Source organism: Teleopsis dalmanni, chromosome 1 (genome assembly GCF_002237135.1).
Source record: "Teleopsis dalmanni isolate 2A chromosome 1, ASM223713v2, whole genome shotgun sequence".
Classification (NCBI taxonomy): domain Eukaryota; kingdom Metazoa; phylum Arthropoda; class Insecta; order Diptera; family Diopsidae; genus Teleopsis; species Teleopsis dalmanni.
Window position 1 is genome coordinate 6,012,282 of NC_051846.1, and position 13,262 is coordinate 6,025,543.

The 13,262-nt window shown below is 26.9% G+C and overlaps 1 protein-coding gene across 1 annotated transcript in view; it reads left to right on the forward strand.

Annotated features, from left to right (window-relative positions):
- Nucleotides 1-12,307: 12,307 nt before the first annotated feature.
- Nucleotides 12,308-13,262, forward strand: part of LOC119677504 (circadian locomoter output cycles protein kaput-like) — a 5,532-nt gene continuing 4,577 nt past the window's right edge. Inside the window, exon 1 of the mRNA XM_038088909.1 lies at nt 12,308-12,378. Within this exon, the coding sequence (XP_037944837.1) occupies nt 12,308-12,378 (71 nt within the window). The remainder of the gene's footprint in view (nt 12,379-13,262) is intronic.

The following is a 13,262-nucleotide window of genomic DNA, read 5'->3' on the forward strand; positions in this document are numbered from 1 at the left end:
TTTGTATAATTAAAACTTTTTTTAAATGAAAATTATTATAAATATCTTAAATTGTCTTCGTTATTTATTAAAGCTATTATCGTTTGAATTTTAATAGTTTTGTAAAGGGATTAAAAAATTAATTTTATCATAGTTTTAAATAAGTATTCTATATATATATGTATGGACCCTGTTTACGTTAAAAACATAAATTTGTATACACGTAAATATATTATATATTTAGTTAAAGTCCAAGCAAAATATATGAATAACATATTGGTGCATTTCTCATTAAAAATCTAGTACTATTCTTCTTTAGAAACGATTTCAGTAGATTGATCAGTAAATTGATCATATGAATACTCAATGAAAGCTAAAGCAATATACATAAATATGAAATAAAAAAGTAATGTATGTATTATAAAACAATGGTCAATTCGTTACCTAACAGGACTAAAAATGTGAAGAAGTAAATTACTAAGCATCAAAAACAAAAAAATAGCATATAACCATGATAGAATGACGATAACAATGATAGGATTTTGTGGAATAATTTTATTCATTGAATATTGTAAAAGTACATTCTAAAGTAAACAAAATATTTCATAAAGAAGTATTTGTATTAAAGCCATCTAAGCCAGGAATAGTTTTATTGACTAAATACTATACTTAAATAGTGTACTTAAATAGTATATTGAAATAGTTTACTATAAATAGTAAATACTTATATAGAGAGTATTAAAATCGTCTTGTAACCAATTATATGCATCTATAATGATCATTTTTCACTGATGTACTGTCAAAATTGTGTAACATTTAAACAACTTAAAACATAGTTATCCATCTGAAGCCATAATCCATCGGTATTGATTACTTTAAGTGACTTCTATGTACGAATAATTCATTTCTTTAATCGACAAATGTATTTTTAAGAAAAGATAAAAGACTAGTTTTTAACCGTCTCTACCATGAGTCATAAAGAATCAAGAATATCATAAATAACTAGAACATTTTTATAAAAAGGTTTTTTTAAAACAGTAGTGACCTATACAACAACAAAAATTTATTTTTTAAATTATTTTAATTAATTGAATTTTTGGCTGACCATACAGCTGTTTCGAGTATTGCCAAATACTCATCATCAGTGATTTTGGAAATAATTCTTGTATTTAATTATTCGTAAATAATTATTTTTTGAAACTGTAAGTATAAGGAATCGAACTCGGGTCCTGCCAAGAACATTTTTTTAAATTAAAATACTTTTATTTTCTAATAATGTTAGCAATAAAGATTCAGCTCAAAATATAACTTTCTTTGTTCAATGTCTATTTTTGCATCCATAAGACAAACATACTGAAACGTTAAACGCTAAGTTCTATTCAGATTTTCAAGAATTTCCTTCAAATCCAAATATGTGAGTAAATAATAACAAGAGTACTAATATATTTAATATTTAAGTTGTAAAGGTTACAATTTCAAACTCAATGTTTATAAAAATCAAAGTTCTATGACAGCTTTATACCATTTATATATTAAGAATTATTTATTAAAAAAAGAGATGAAAATTTTATATTCATCCAAATAATATATGATTTTGATAGTATTTTAGTCGTATGACCAATATTGCCAATACATATAATATAGTCCATCTAATTTTAAAAAGTCCATGTATGAATTATGTATGTTGGACTTCATCTTAAATATTGCCAAGATCATTTGGATAATTTCCAATTTCAAAGCAAAATAATGTGAAGTCCGGTAAAGATTTGACTAAACAAATTAATTTTTTTAATTAATTATAAAAAATTATAAAAAATTAACTTGAATACCTATTATTCTTTATCTTAATTATTTTTATATTAACAAATTTTAAAAAATTTTATGAAAACATAATCTTTTTTTTTTGATATTTTCCTTTAAAATGTATACATATATTAGAAAACATTGAAGGTGGTCTTAAACAATTGCGCAGCAATATTTTAAAAATGTAAATATGATATAGGTATATCTATGTATATATACATATAATTTATTGATCTACTTACCTCTTCAACTTTTTTGTGTACCATGGTGGGAAAGAGTATCCAACCGCAATAGGCACCTAGTATTGAGACTACAATACCAAGTAAGCCTACTATCGTGGTCCAATGGACCAAATTAAATCGAGTTTTCATATTTATTTATATGTTTTTTTGTTATTATATAAATAAGCTGAATTTATAAGATTTTTTGAATATGTTGAGTATAAGAATAAAAGTACAATAAATAGTAAATATTTCGCACTTGACTAGTCAAGAAATAAAAACCCGGTAAAATTTCCATCGAAACTATTTCGAGTCTTTTTTTTTAAATTGTGTACTTGAATTATGTTTTTGAGTAATTAAGATTTTTGCAATTTTTAAGCTTTGGTTTTTTGTGTTTTTTGTGTGTAATTTCTGCGAAACATTTTATCTAAGCAATTAAAGTAACTCCGAGAGTACGAGCAAAATTACTTTTGAAAATTTCTTTTCAAAACGAACTTTGTTAGTTTTTTATTAAATTTTTGAATAAAATTAATTTTTAAATTAATTCAAAATTTTAAATTTTATGATTTATTGTTTGTTGTTTTGGTTTTACTTTTATATTTTGTTTATTTTTAATTTAAAATTTTTGTTTTACAATTTATCCATACTTTTTTTTGTATTTTCTGTTGTGAAACCCACTTGAATTGACGGCGTTGGATTGCTATTGACGTACCCGACGTTGTTGGCAACTATTCTGTCCGAGCTCTCCAGTGACCGCAAAGTTAAAAACTTGTTTCGAATCGCTGAAGATTTTACTGTGTGTGGAAAGAGTAAATTTGTATCTGCGCTACTTCGAGTGTTGAGGCAAAACTAACAACGAAATTACACATTTGTAATGCAAAAATAGTACAAAAATATTTATTTTGTGCACTATAAAAATATTTGTTTTCTTTTTTTATTATTTATAAGCAATTTATTTGAATGTTTCAATGTTTATGTGTTCCCGGTAGTATGACTACCGGATATTGGGATTGATTTCCGTTTGCACTGTTGCAGTTGCATGAGTTAGACCGACTTATATAAACAAAGCTTCTACAACTTTTCCGTTGCTTAATTATTTTAACACTGAAAATGCACAAGGGCAGGATTTTCCTTTTTAATCACATAAATTAATTCATTTTGATACAAGTTTTTTATATAATTTTAATTCCAATGTATGTATATTTTTTGATTATATCTTTCTAGTGAATATACACGGGCTTGTAGCACACAAATACGTTATGACCATCAATAATAACTTAGCAGATATAATCGTCCTACTGCTATTTAATATAATAGCACGCGAAGGTTTTAGTACATTTCTCTTTAAATAGATACATTCGAATATTATTGTTTGCAATTAATTCTAGGTAATTAGTAGGATGTATTCGATATCAGCCACAGAATCTATCTATCTGATGAATTGCTTGTGTGAATTACATGAGGTAATATTTTCAACGATCTCATTTACTACTGCACTACATTGCTCTGTGAAATTCACTCGCTTTGGATTTCGGTAAACGTGTCTTAAATTACGTGCGACTAGAGTTAAGCTTCAATAAAAACTAGTCACTAAAGTTCAAACGAAGCGCTTGTCCACCATCGAAGCTTGTTGCTGCTGTTGCTGTTATTTTTCTTTTTGTTGTTGTTTTATATTTCTTTTTCGCTACTTTTACAAATCGTCGCCCTAAAGATATTGTCGTTCGCTCTCTTCGCGGATCGTTTTCTTGCCAAAGCCTTTTGCTTTTTGTTTTGCGTTTTTATGGTTTCTTTGAATTGTTTTTGTTTTGTTTTTACTTTTTAAGTATTCAAAAGTGCAAAAGACCTTCAGCGGGTACTCTAATAATAATAACAACAACAATTACGGACACAATAACACCGAAAACAGCAGCAGCTGATCGGATGATATGTAGGGGCTCTTGCTCATATGAACCCTAAATGTTGTAGTTGTAATATCCATATGTTATATAAAGCTAGTTACACAGTTATTGGCAATAAAGTATTATGGTCTTGAAAACGTGTTCTCAACTTTGTTATAATAGATTATTATATGTTATGTTGGTTAAAAAGATAATGGATATCAAGCATTATGGTCTTGAATATACTTTTATTGCTTTAAAAGATCGTTAGCGATACAAATTTGGATTCAATATAGTCTGTATACTATATTTATTTCTTATAAAAGATTATTATATGTTAAAACATTTTTTAAAAAGATAAGAGCAATAAATTATTGTGTTCTTTAAAACATGCTCTTTACGCTTAATGACCATAAATGAGAAGAATTTATATACATATATAGAATTTATATCGTAAGAAAATTATATGGAGATAATGATATTTCGGCATTGTGGTCTTATTTTCCAATCTTAAAAGTTCTAAATTAAAATAAATTTGGTTCAGTATAGTCTGTATAATAATTTTATATGTTATAACCGAATTTTATATACGTAAATTACACAAAGCTAGTTAAAGATTATAAACAGAAAATTGGTTGCTTAGCCAGCCACCTAGCATCACTCTCATATGGGTTATTGAACATAGAAACATGGAGAGGAAGAAAAATCAGCAAGTTCCGTCTGCATTGGTACTCTGCTAGATGTGTTCCTTGTAGTATAGAGATCGTTACGAGAAGTGCTTACCTCTATTTTTTTAGCTTGTCAATAATAAATGGAAGACACCTACGGCATGTGTAACTTGCTAGTCAACTTGTCTCTTTTAAAGAAAGATTAGATCTTGGGAACTCATCAAAAAGTACCACATAAATAATGTAAGGCTTACTGCAGTTCTACCAAGAGAAACTACGTATTTCTTCTTATTATCATTGTAGAAGTTATGAAACCTCACAAGAAAGTGAAACAAACAGATATTATTTCAGTGTATGTCCAGTTTTGGCAACTAGAAGAAACAGATTTTTAGGAAAGTACCTTTTTGACAGTTTGTTAAACTGTTCATTGGTAAAGACGAAAGATTTATTAAATTATCTATCTATTAAATTATCTATGTATCTATTAGTCAGTATCTAGGGATAACTCCATTTAAGATTGCGTTTTTATGTACATACAAGAAGAGAAATCTCTGTAGTTTTGAAATTATTTAAATTTCAATGAATAAATAATTGGTTTATTTATAAAAATTTTTCTTTACTTATTTCTGTTGAACCCTTATTTCTTAGTGCTTTTGTGTGAGGTGAATGATGACATATTAAAAACATTTTTATTTTTAATTACAACAACTACAAAAATGATCAATATATAAACAAATAAACTAAAAATGAGTTTGCATCCATCACTCATTCTACTTATAGGGGTCATGCGGTATTTTGCTACATCTTTCTGGTTTACCACGCTTCAAAAAATCTCTCTCTTTTGCTTTGCTTTAAGTTTTTAACATTTTCTTATTAACTTTTAAAAATTTATAAAATTAATTTTATTTATTAGTGGAATATAAACTTACTGGAAGATGTCTAGTACAATATATATAACGCTATAAAGTACGACTAGGATGTGATTGCCATAGCCATACGAGTAAAGTTCAAAACGATTCCACTACTATTTTATTTCTGTATTAATTATATAAAAATTAAGTATAATATTCTTAATTATTTATATATTTAATTTTTGTTTAATAAATTTAAAAATATAATATTAAAATTTAATTACATATATAATTTATTATTTAATTTGTAAGTTTCTAATATGTATATATTTATATACTATGTCGTTGTTTAGTAAAAACTGTAAATTTTAAATAATGAACTATTTTTATTTATATAAATAAAATCGAAAGTAAAGTAGAAAACATAATTTTCCAAACCACCTCAACCATCGCGTCTAACGAGTTTACCAAATTAACATAACCACAACTTGAACTTCGCTGAAGTTTATTCAAAACTTTAGAGTTTGTATTATGTGGGTGCACATATGAAATACACTGCCATTTAGTAATTAAGACTCATTAGCAACTTAAATGAAAAAAAAATGCTTTAGTTTGTAAAATATATAAATGGTATAAAATTATTTACCAGATTGTTGGGAATTTCTTCAAATGTGTAGCGAAATATGGATTTTTACTAAATTAAAAAGATTTAGTAAAGTCAAGTCAAACAATACAAAAAAAATACACCAAAGACGTAAAATTTTTTAATAAAACCAATTATTATAAGTCAAAAAAAAAATGCTTAAAAGCCGTAAAAATTTTTAATTAAACAAATTACTTTACCAGGTAGTTCTGGCGTATGAGTAATCTTTTTTTCACTACTAAAATAATTGATTCAATTGTTTTTGTTGCCAATGAATTACTTGCTAAAATAATAATTAACTACACTCTAATGAAGTGAGTAATTTACACATTTTTACCTTTGAACTTAATTGCTATGTTTACTATGTACAAATGAGCCTAAAATTAATTTTAAATCTTCATTGTTGGGTTCGTAATAAAACTTGGCATGGTGAATTGCCTAAATTGATTGCTGTTGCCAGCGGCGTACGCCAACTCACACCCGCTTTGACTTTGATACCGTGTCAGGTGCACAAATTGTCATTGTGCACACCCGTTGGGCTATTTTCATGAGCAATAAAACATTATAGAAAACAATAAAAATTCTCCTAGATACATACGCGCTGTTGGCGGCACATACTCGCAGATACAAATGCATCTGTAGTATGTGTGCTATGTGTGCAATAATAAGGCTTACAAATTTACATGCAGCAAGAGAGAAATATGAACTGTCTTGAACTGCACGTAAGAACCCATATACAGCTATCTGCTTGGCATGTCTAATGCAGAGATAATCGCTCGAAATGTCGGTAAATTGAACAGGCATATGTGGAACAAGGACATTCGTTATAAAAAATTCTACAGTTGTAATTTCATATGTAGGTGGAATTTTTTTATGCAGTTTGTGCTAGAAATCGCCGGCCGGTATAATTTGTTCAAGCGATCAAAATCATTCATAAAGTTAATTAAAATTTATTGAAAATAGAATAGAAAAAGAATATATTCTTTAATTACAGATAACTTTTAGTAAATAATTTCATTAATTAAATATATAATACATATAGTTTCCTTATAAAAGTACATTAAAAATAATTCTAATAATAAATAATAATAAAAACTTATAAAATTATGATATTGAATATAGAATTTGTATTATAATTTATTTATATATATAAAAGAAAACGCTTTTTAATTAAGGATGATTTTCAGATACAATATTGTTCTTAACATAATTATTTTTCATTATTTCATTATATTGACTAAAAAATAATGATGGCTTTATGTAATTTAATTTTTATTTTTCCAAAATTTCAATTACACAATGTATATAAAAATCATAAAAGTATATTAATATTGTATAGAATATAGACAGTAACTATATTCAAGTATTAAGTAACAATATAATTATATTATAATAACTTGCATTTAATTGGTATTAGAATTTATTTACATTTAATTTTTTACTTTCATTTTTCAAATATTTTTTTTGAAAAATTATATGTTTCTGTAATTAACTAAACTGGCAAATATTTTCGTTTTGTTAGTTTAATTTATTTACTTATGCAAATTGAGGAGAAATTACTGAGTAATGAACAGTAAAATATTTTGTAAGCATTCAATAGTTTCCTTTGTTTAAAGTAATTGTTAATAATTTAAATAAATGATTTCATTTATTATAACTTATTTTGCATATTGACAAATAACTAAGTAAATATAACTACATTTAAATCTTTATTATTTATTGAAAAATGGGTAATATTAAAATAAATTGTTGGAGAATTACTGGCTTAATTACATTTTTTAACAGTAGTGAATTTTATAATAATCAAAAAAAACCAAAAGAATTATTATTTAGTTCCTGCCAAATTTATTGGCGAAAATTATTGCTAATAGAAAAATAATTTAACCTGGTATGAAGTCATATACCAGCGAATACAGCATCTCCATCTTTTAAAAATCAGTACTGCATAAAATACTTAACAGATATAACGCCTGGGTAAAAAAGGAAGTTTACGTATGATGAATATACCAACAGAGAAAACAGCTAACAGAATATACGTATAACAGTAAGTTGCTGTTGATATTGGTTTTGAAATCAAATCAGCCAATTAATACTATAATTTTGTGAATTTGAACACTCTAATTTAATGTATAGAATAATTTATATGAATATTTTATAGGTTATATCAGCGGCAGTGGTAGCACTTCAGCCATTCACCGATTTCTTCTGATGCCATTTGCACAATAATTTGCTTCCCTATATCCATAATTTGAAAATCAGTTTGACACCTTAATGATATTAAGCAAATTTTCCTTGATTTTGCAGCAAGGGTTAATAATTTGATCGCTAGCCTTCCTAGATAACATAATTTCATAGTCGTAAGGGTAGGAACATTTAGCAACATCTTTTCTATTGGACAATGGGACATTATTACAGATTGATCGTTTCAGTACATTCTTTATTAATAATATGTTGGTGTTATAAAATTTATTATAGTATTCTGCTTTGATGAAGAACGAAAATAAATTCGAATCGCTTGCAGTTTTTATATAGGTTATATGTATAGTTATATATAATATCTTTATACAAACTAAAAAACTGCTCTTATTATAATAATTACAAATAAAATCTTTAAGTAATCTATCATTTTATTACTTGTAAGAAAAAAAAATAAAAGCTTTAGTTGGAGAGTATTTCAATCCAACTAGATCGGATCTACCTGAAGTTCCAGTAGGTTATTCGCTTTCACTTTGATATTAATTGTTTCTCAAAATATTTGAAAGATTCTATAATAAAGGGGGCTATTAGTATTGCAGCGCTAATATATAGTGTATAGTGAAGTTAAATTATTCAGTTTTCAAACATCTCAAATGTTTTAGACAAATCAAAATTAAAGGCTCTACTTTAATATTTTCACTACTTCTATCCAAATTACAATTTGAGCTTAACCCGTCTTACCCTATGAGTTTGTGTAACCCTTAAGAGCAATATAAACACAACGTGTATTGTTCTGGAGTCTGAAGACATTTTTCATTTTTTATGTAAGATCTACAGATATCAATAAAATAAAGATCAGTCTGAGATATATCGTCAACTAGGCAGTTATTTCTTTTTTTCTTATCTCGTCAAAATAAGACTATAAAAACATCAGAATAAACTTATTAATGGAATAAAAATTAAAAATTAGATTATTCTCACGAAAAATTAACAGTAATTTTTTGTCACTATATGTCTAACTATGTTTAATTAGTAAGCAATTATATATAAAAATATATAAATATGTATTTGTAAATAATATTAAAAATTGTATTTTTTTGACAAATAACTGGATCAGTTTGTATATTCCGTCCTTTTTAGTTCCTAAAGTATGTTATTTACCTAATTTTTTTAACAACTTGATATTTTTTTTGTTATTTTTCTAATACCAAAAATAAAAGTGAAATTCTTCTGGTATCTTCTGGATTCTTCTGGTATTCTTCTGGTTATTAATAAGATTTAAGTAATTCAAATCTGTATGTACTTTCATAAATCGTAGCTATATAAAAAGGACACAAGGAAGAGGAAAACTTAAGGCAAACAATTTCTACTAAATTTAACCAACAATTTGTGTTCCTTACAAAGAAAGTAAACCAAGTATTATTTTGTTGATTTGGGTCATGACTACCAACGCCTTCCTGTGACTTCAAACGGAATTTTAAGTATTTTGAGGGCGATGCTAGTGCACATCGTTATAAATACTGGTGCACATGTACGAGGGCAGCTCCGCCCACTGCAATGCAAGTTTTCTACAAAATTAGTATAACGAAAACATTGAGTTTGGTATTCCGCAATAGGGAAATTGATTGACGTTTCAATGTTAAAAAAATTTCATTAAAAAACATAATTAAGTGAGTTAGCAAACAGCAAAATTAATCAAAGAAATACGATAATTTTTGTTATCATATTTATGCACAACAAGGGTTTATAAACGTGGGGAGTTGTAAAAGTTTTGGATTTAATTTTAAAACTCAAGTTTTCAAAGTTCTAGCTCTTGTTTTTTTTTTTTTGATATGTCTATGTTTTGCGATATATCTTATATCGATATATCCCGACAATATATTAACCGTTCAAGGTTTTCATATTATACATTACATTAAAAACTTAAAAATATTTATTTTTAGCTGATAGACATCTTTATTTGATAATAAAGTTTGTCTTTCGAACCAAATTTTTAATTTTGAAAACATAAATAAACACGAAGGACAAGTTCTGGTATATTCTTAACTATAGTAGCTACCGAAGTGTGAGTTGATGTATTGTCTTTATTTTTTAATAAATTTAAAACATTTAACAAAAATTTTTATTTTCCAACAGCGAACATTTTGTGCATCTTTAACCCATTCGGTTAAAACAGGAGAAGCCGGGTTCAAACTGAACGACTATTCACTACGATTATATTTACTGTCAGTTACCTACGCTTTTTAATCTGCTTATAATGATGTCAAGTTGTCATTTTAATATCCCGATACTATTTTGCTTAATTTCATAAACATTTACAGTAAACAAATTAAAATAATAATTATTATTTATACCTTTCATAGTAATTTTAGATTTTTGATCTTTTGAGAATTATATTCTTTAGGATTGTTCCTAAAATGGAGCATGTATTATCTCTGTATTAATATTTCCATTTTCGAAATTTATTTCCCAGTTATGCGAATGACCTCCGTATATGCAATTACTTTTGTGTTGAGTTGCTTTCTTATAAATTATGTATACTGATCAATATATAATTGATTCTGTATCACAATTAATTTAATTAATTAACATGTATTGTAAGATACATGTAATCTCTTACAAATGTTCTTATACATTATAATTCACAAATATATTACGATATATGTCATTGATAAGTCATGAAGCAACACTTTTGTCACAAGTGTGTGACAATTCAGCAAACAGCAAACTGGAATTGCTATTGCAATTATAACAAATAGGCTACTTAATGTGTCACTCATCCTTAATCCCCAACATGTCTTTTCCCCTTAGCAAGTCCAACCAAAAACGTAAAGTGCATTACTGTTTGTATTTTTGTGTTTATACACTTGTGTATTCTATGCAAAGTGCACTTTAGGCAGACAAAAGCCTTAAAAGGACATCAACTTGCACGCATTAAACACAAAGCGTACATACCAAAAAGTATGTCAAATGCAGCTAAATATTCGGTCTATATATATGTTGTATACATATATATGTATATGTATACATATAGGTATGCATTGTTGTGTACTCTACATAAAATACTTAAAGATTTATGCCTCTTCCGTTGGCAGAATGTATGTAGTCCTCATTCAAAAGTATCAAAGTGTTCTATTTTGCATTATTTTTCATTGTTTTTGTTTTTCTTCGCTTGTAGATACTACAGCGAATAGAGGTTCTTTGTTTTTGCAATACCAGTACTCTCAGTGGCAGTGCTTTGGTGTGCTTAACTTGGATTTGCCTCCAGTAATGCTAGTGTTCGTTCAGTTGCATACTCACACTGCAGTGAATACACTCAGAAAAAGGAAAGTAAGGTCAACGCAGCGGTGCATAGCACAGCATTAATGTGACATGTATAATTTTATTTTATCTTAAATTTTATAAGTTTCAACTTTTCAAAGCTGAGGTTTCATACTGTATTAAAATTATTATATATTTTTCATTAAAAGATTTGAAACAATCGATCTGTATTTCATAATATAGATATTTTACAAATGCGCCCAAAACCTTAGTTGCGTGTATTTGTAATAAACATGTGATATTATAGTTATTGATGGTAATTTTTGTGGTAATTGACTTGTTTATTATGTAGTGTATTTATAAAATTTATTTATGTGTAAAATTCTTAGTTCGATTATTTTTTAATAAAAATATTCTACAACATATATATGAGCTGGAACAACTCACTACACATTCCTCTCTACAACCGGAAACTTTACGACCGCGAGCTTAAATTTCACTCATAGTCATTACGCAAGTATGCGCCAGTTTTATTCCATTCACTTATAAAAACTTCAAATACGTCTTAGTCTAATTGCATAGGTATCAGAAAACAAATAATTACAAAGATATAAACATATTGACGTATAAAGTCATTTCTTTCTTACTCTAAAATATGCTCAAATAACGCTCACCACTTCTCAAAATATGTGAACCATATGGGAGAATGCTGTCCAATAAGCGTCAACTCGAGGGATGCTAGTAAATCTTTAAGAATCTTAAATAGTGAGCATAATATTTGCAATTAAAGAGTAAACCCACCAAGACAATGTCATTAGTATGTTCCGACATAAATGATAAACCTTTTTCAAGTTCTCTGTTTGACAGTGACACTACCAAGCAAGAATGTTTACTAAGTTGGAAAAGATCTTTTGATTAAAACTTTTGATTATAAATAATTAAAATTATCTAAAAATATTTGGTATCCGCAAGCAACTGTTTGTTTCAAAATAACAAAAATCTAACCAAATTGCGAATAAAATGCTAACAAAACTAAGAATACCATTTGCCAGTTCAGTAGTTACTTTGCCCTAGAGATAGGTGATCATTAACACACTTTGTGTTGAGGATTGGTAAGCTCTACAAAAATATAACATGTCAAAGACAACATGTATTACCCGTGAAGTCTTGGAATTGTGTCAATTTGTCTGGGTGAACCTTCTTATATTAATTAAAATATGTAACAGAACGATGATTGGTTTAAAAGTTGTAATGATGATTATTTTCATTATCGCTACTGTTTAAAGTATTGATTATGAATCTATCAGAGGGCTGATGTTGGAACAGCGCAACACATTTTAAATAAGCTGATAAGATTTATAATTACAGATTTCTATCAGATCGACTTTTTTCAGCATTCTTGAGCCAGAGTACTGAAAGTGTATTATGGCTTTTGCACGACTATTTGTTTATTAAGAACCAAGTACATAATCTGTCATGTTTCTGTCGTCTTAGTTTAAAAAGTTGGATATAAATATAAAATAAAAATATTAGAAACTTTCGACGAAAGATATTTATATCCTGTTCCAGACAATTTAAAATACTCTATATATAGTTATAATTGGTATATTAATTGGAACTTTTTAATATTTTTACTTTTAATGTATTGTTTTTTGTTCTATATTTATAAAAATATATAAAATATAACTGAAAAATTATTATAAAATTTTATAATGAAATACTTTTCTCCAAATCTTAAACTAGATCTAGATTAGGTTCTATAC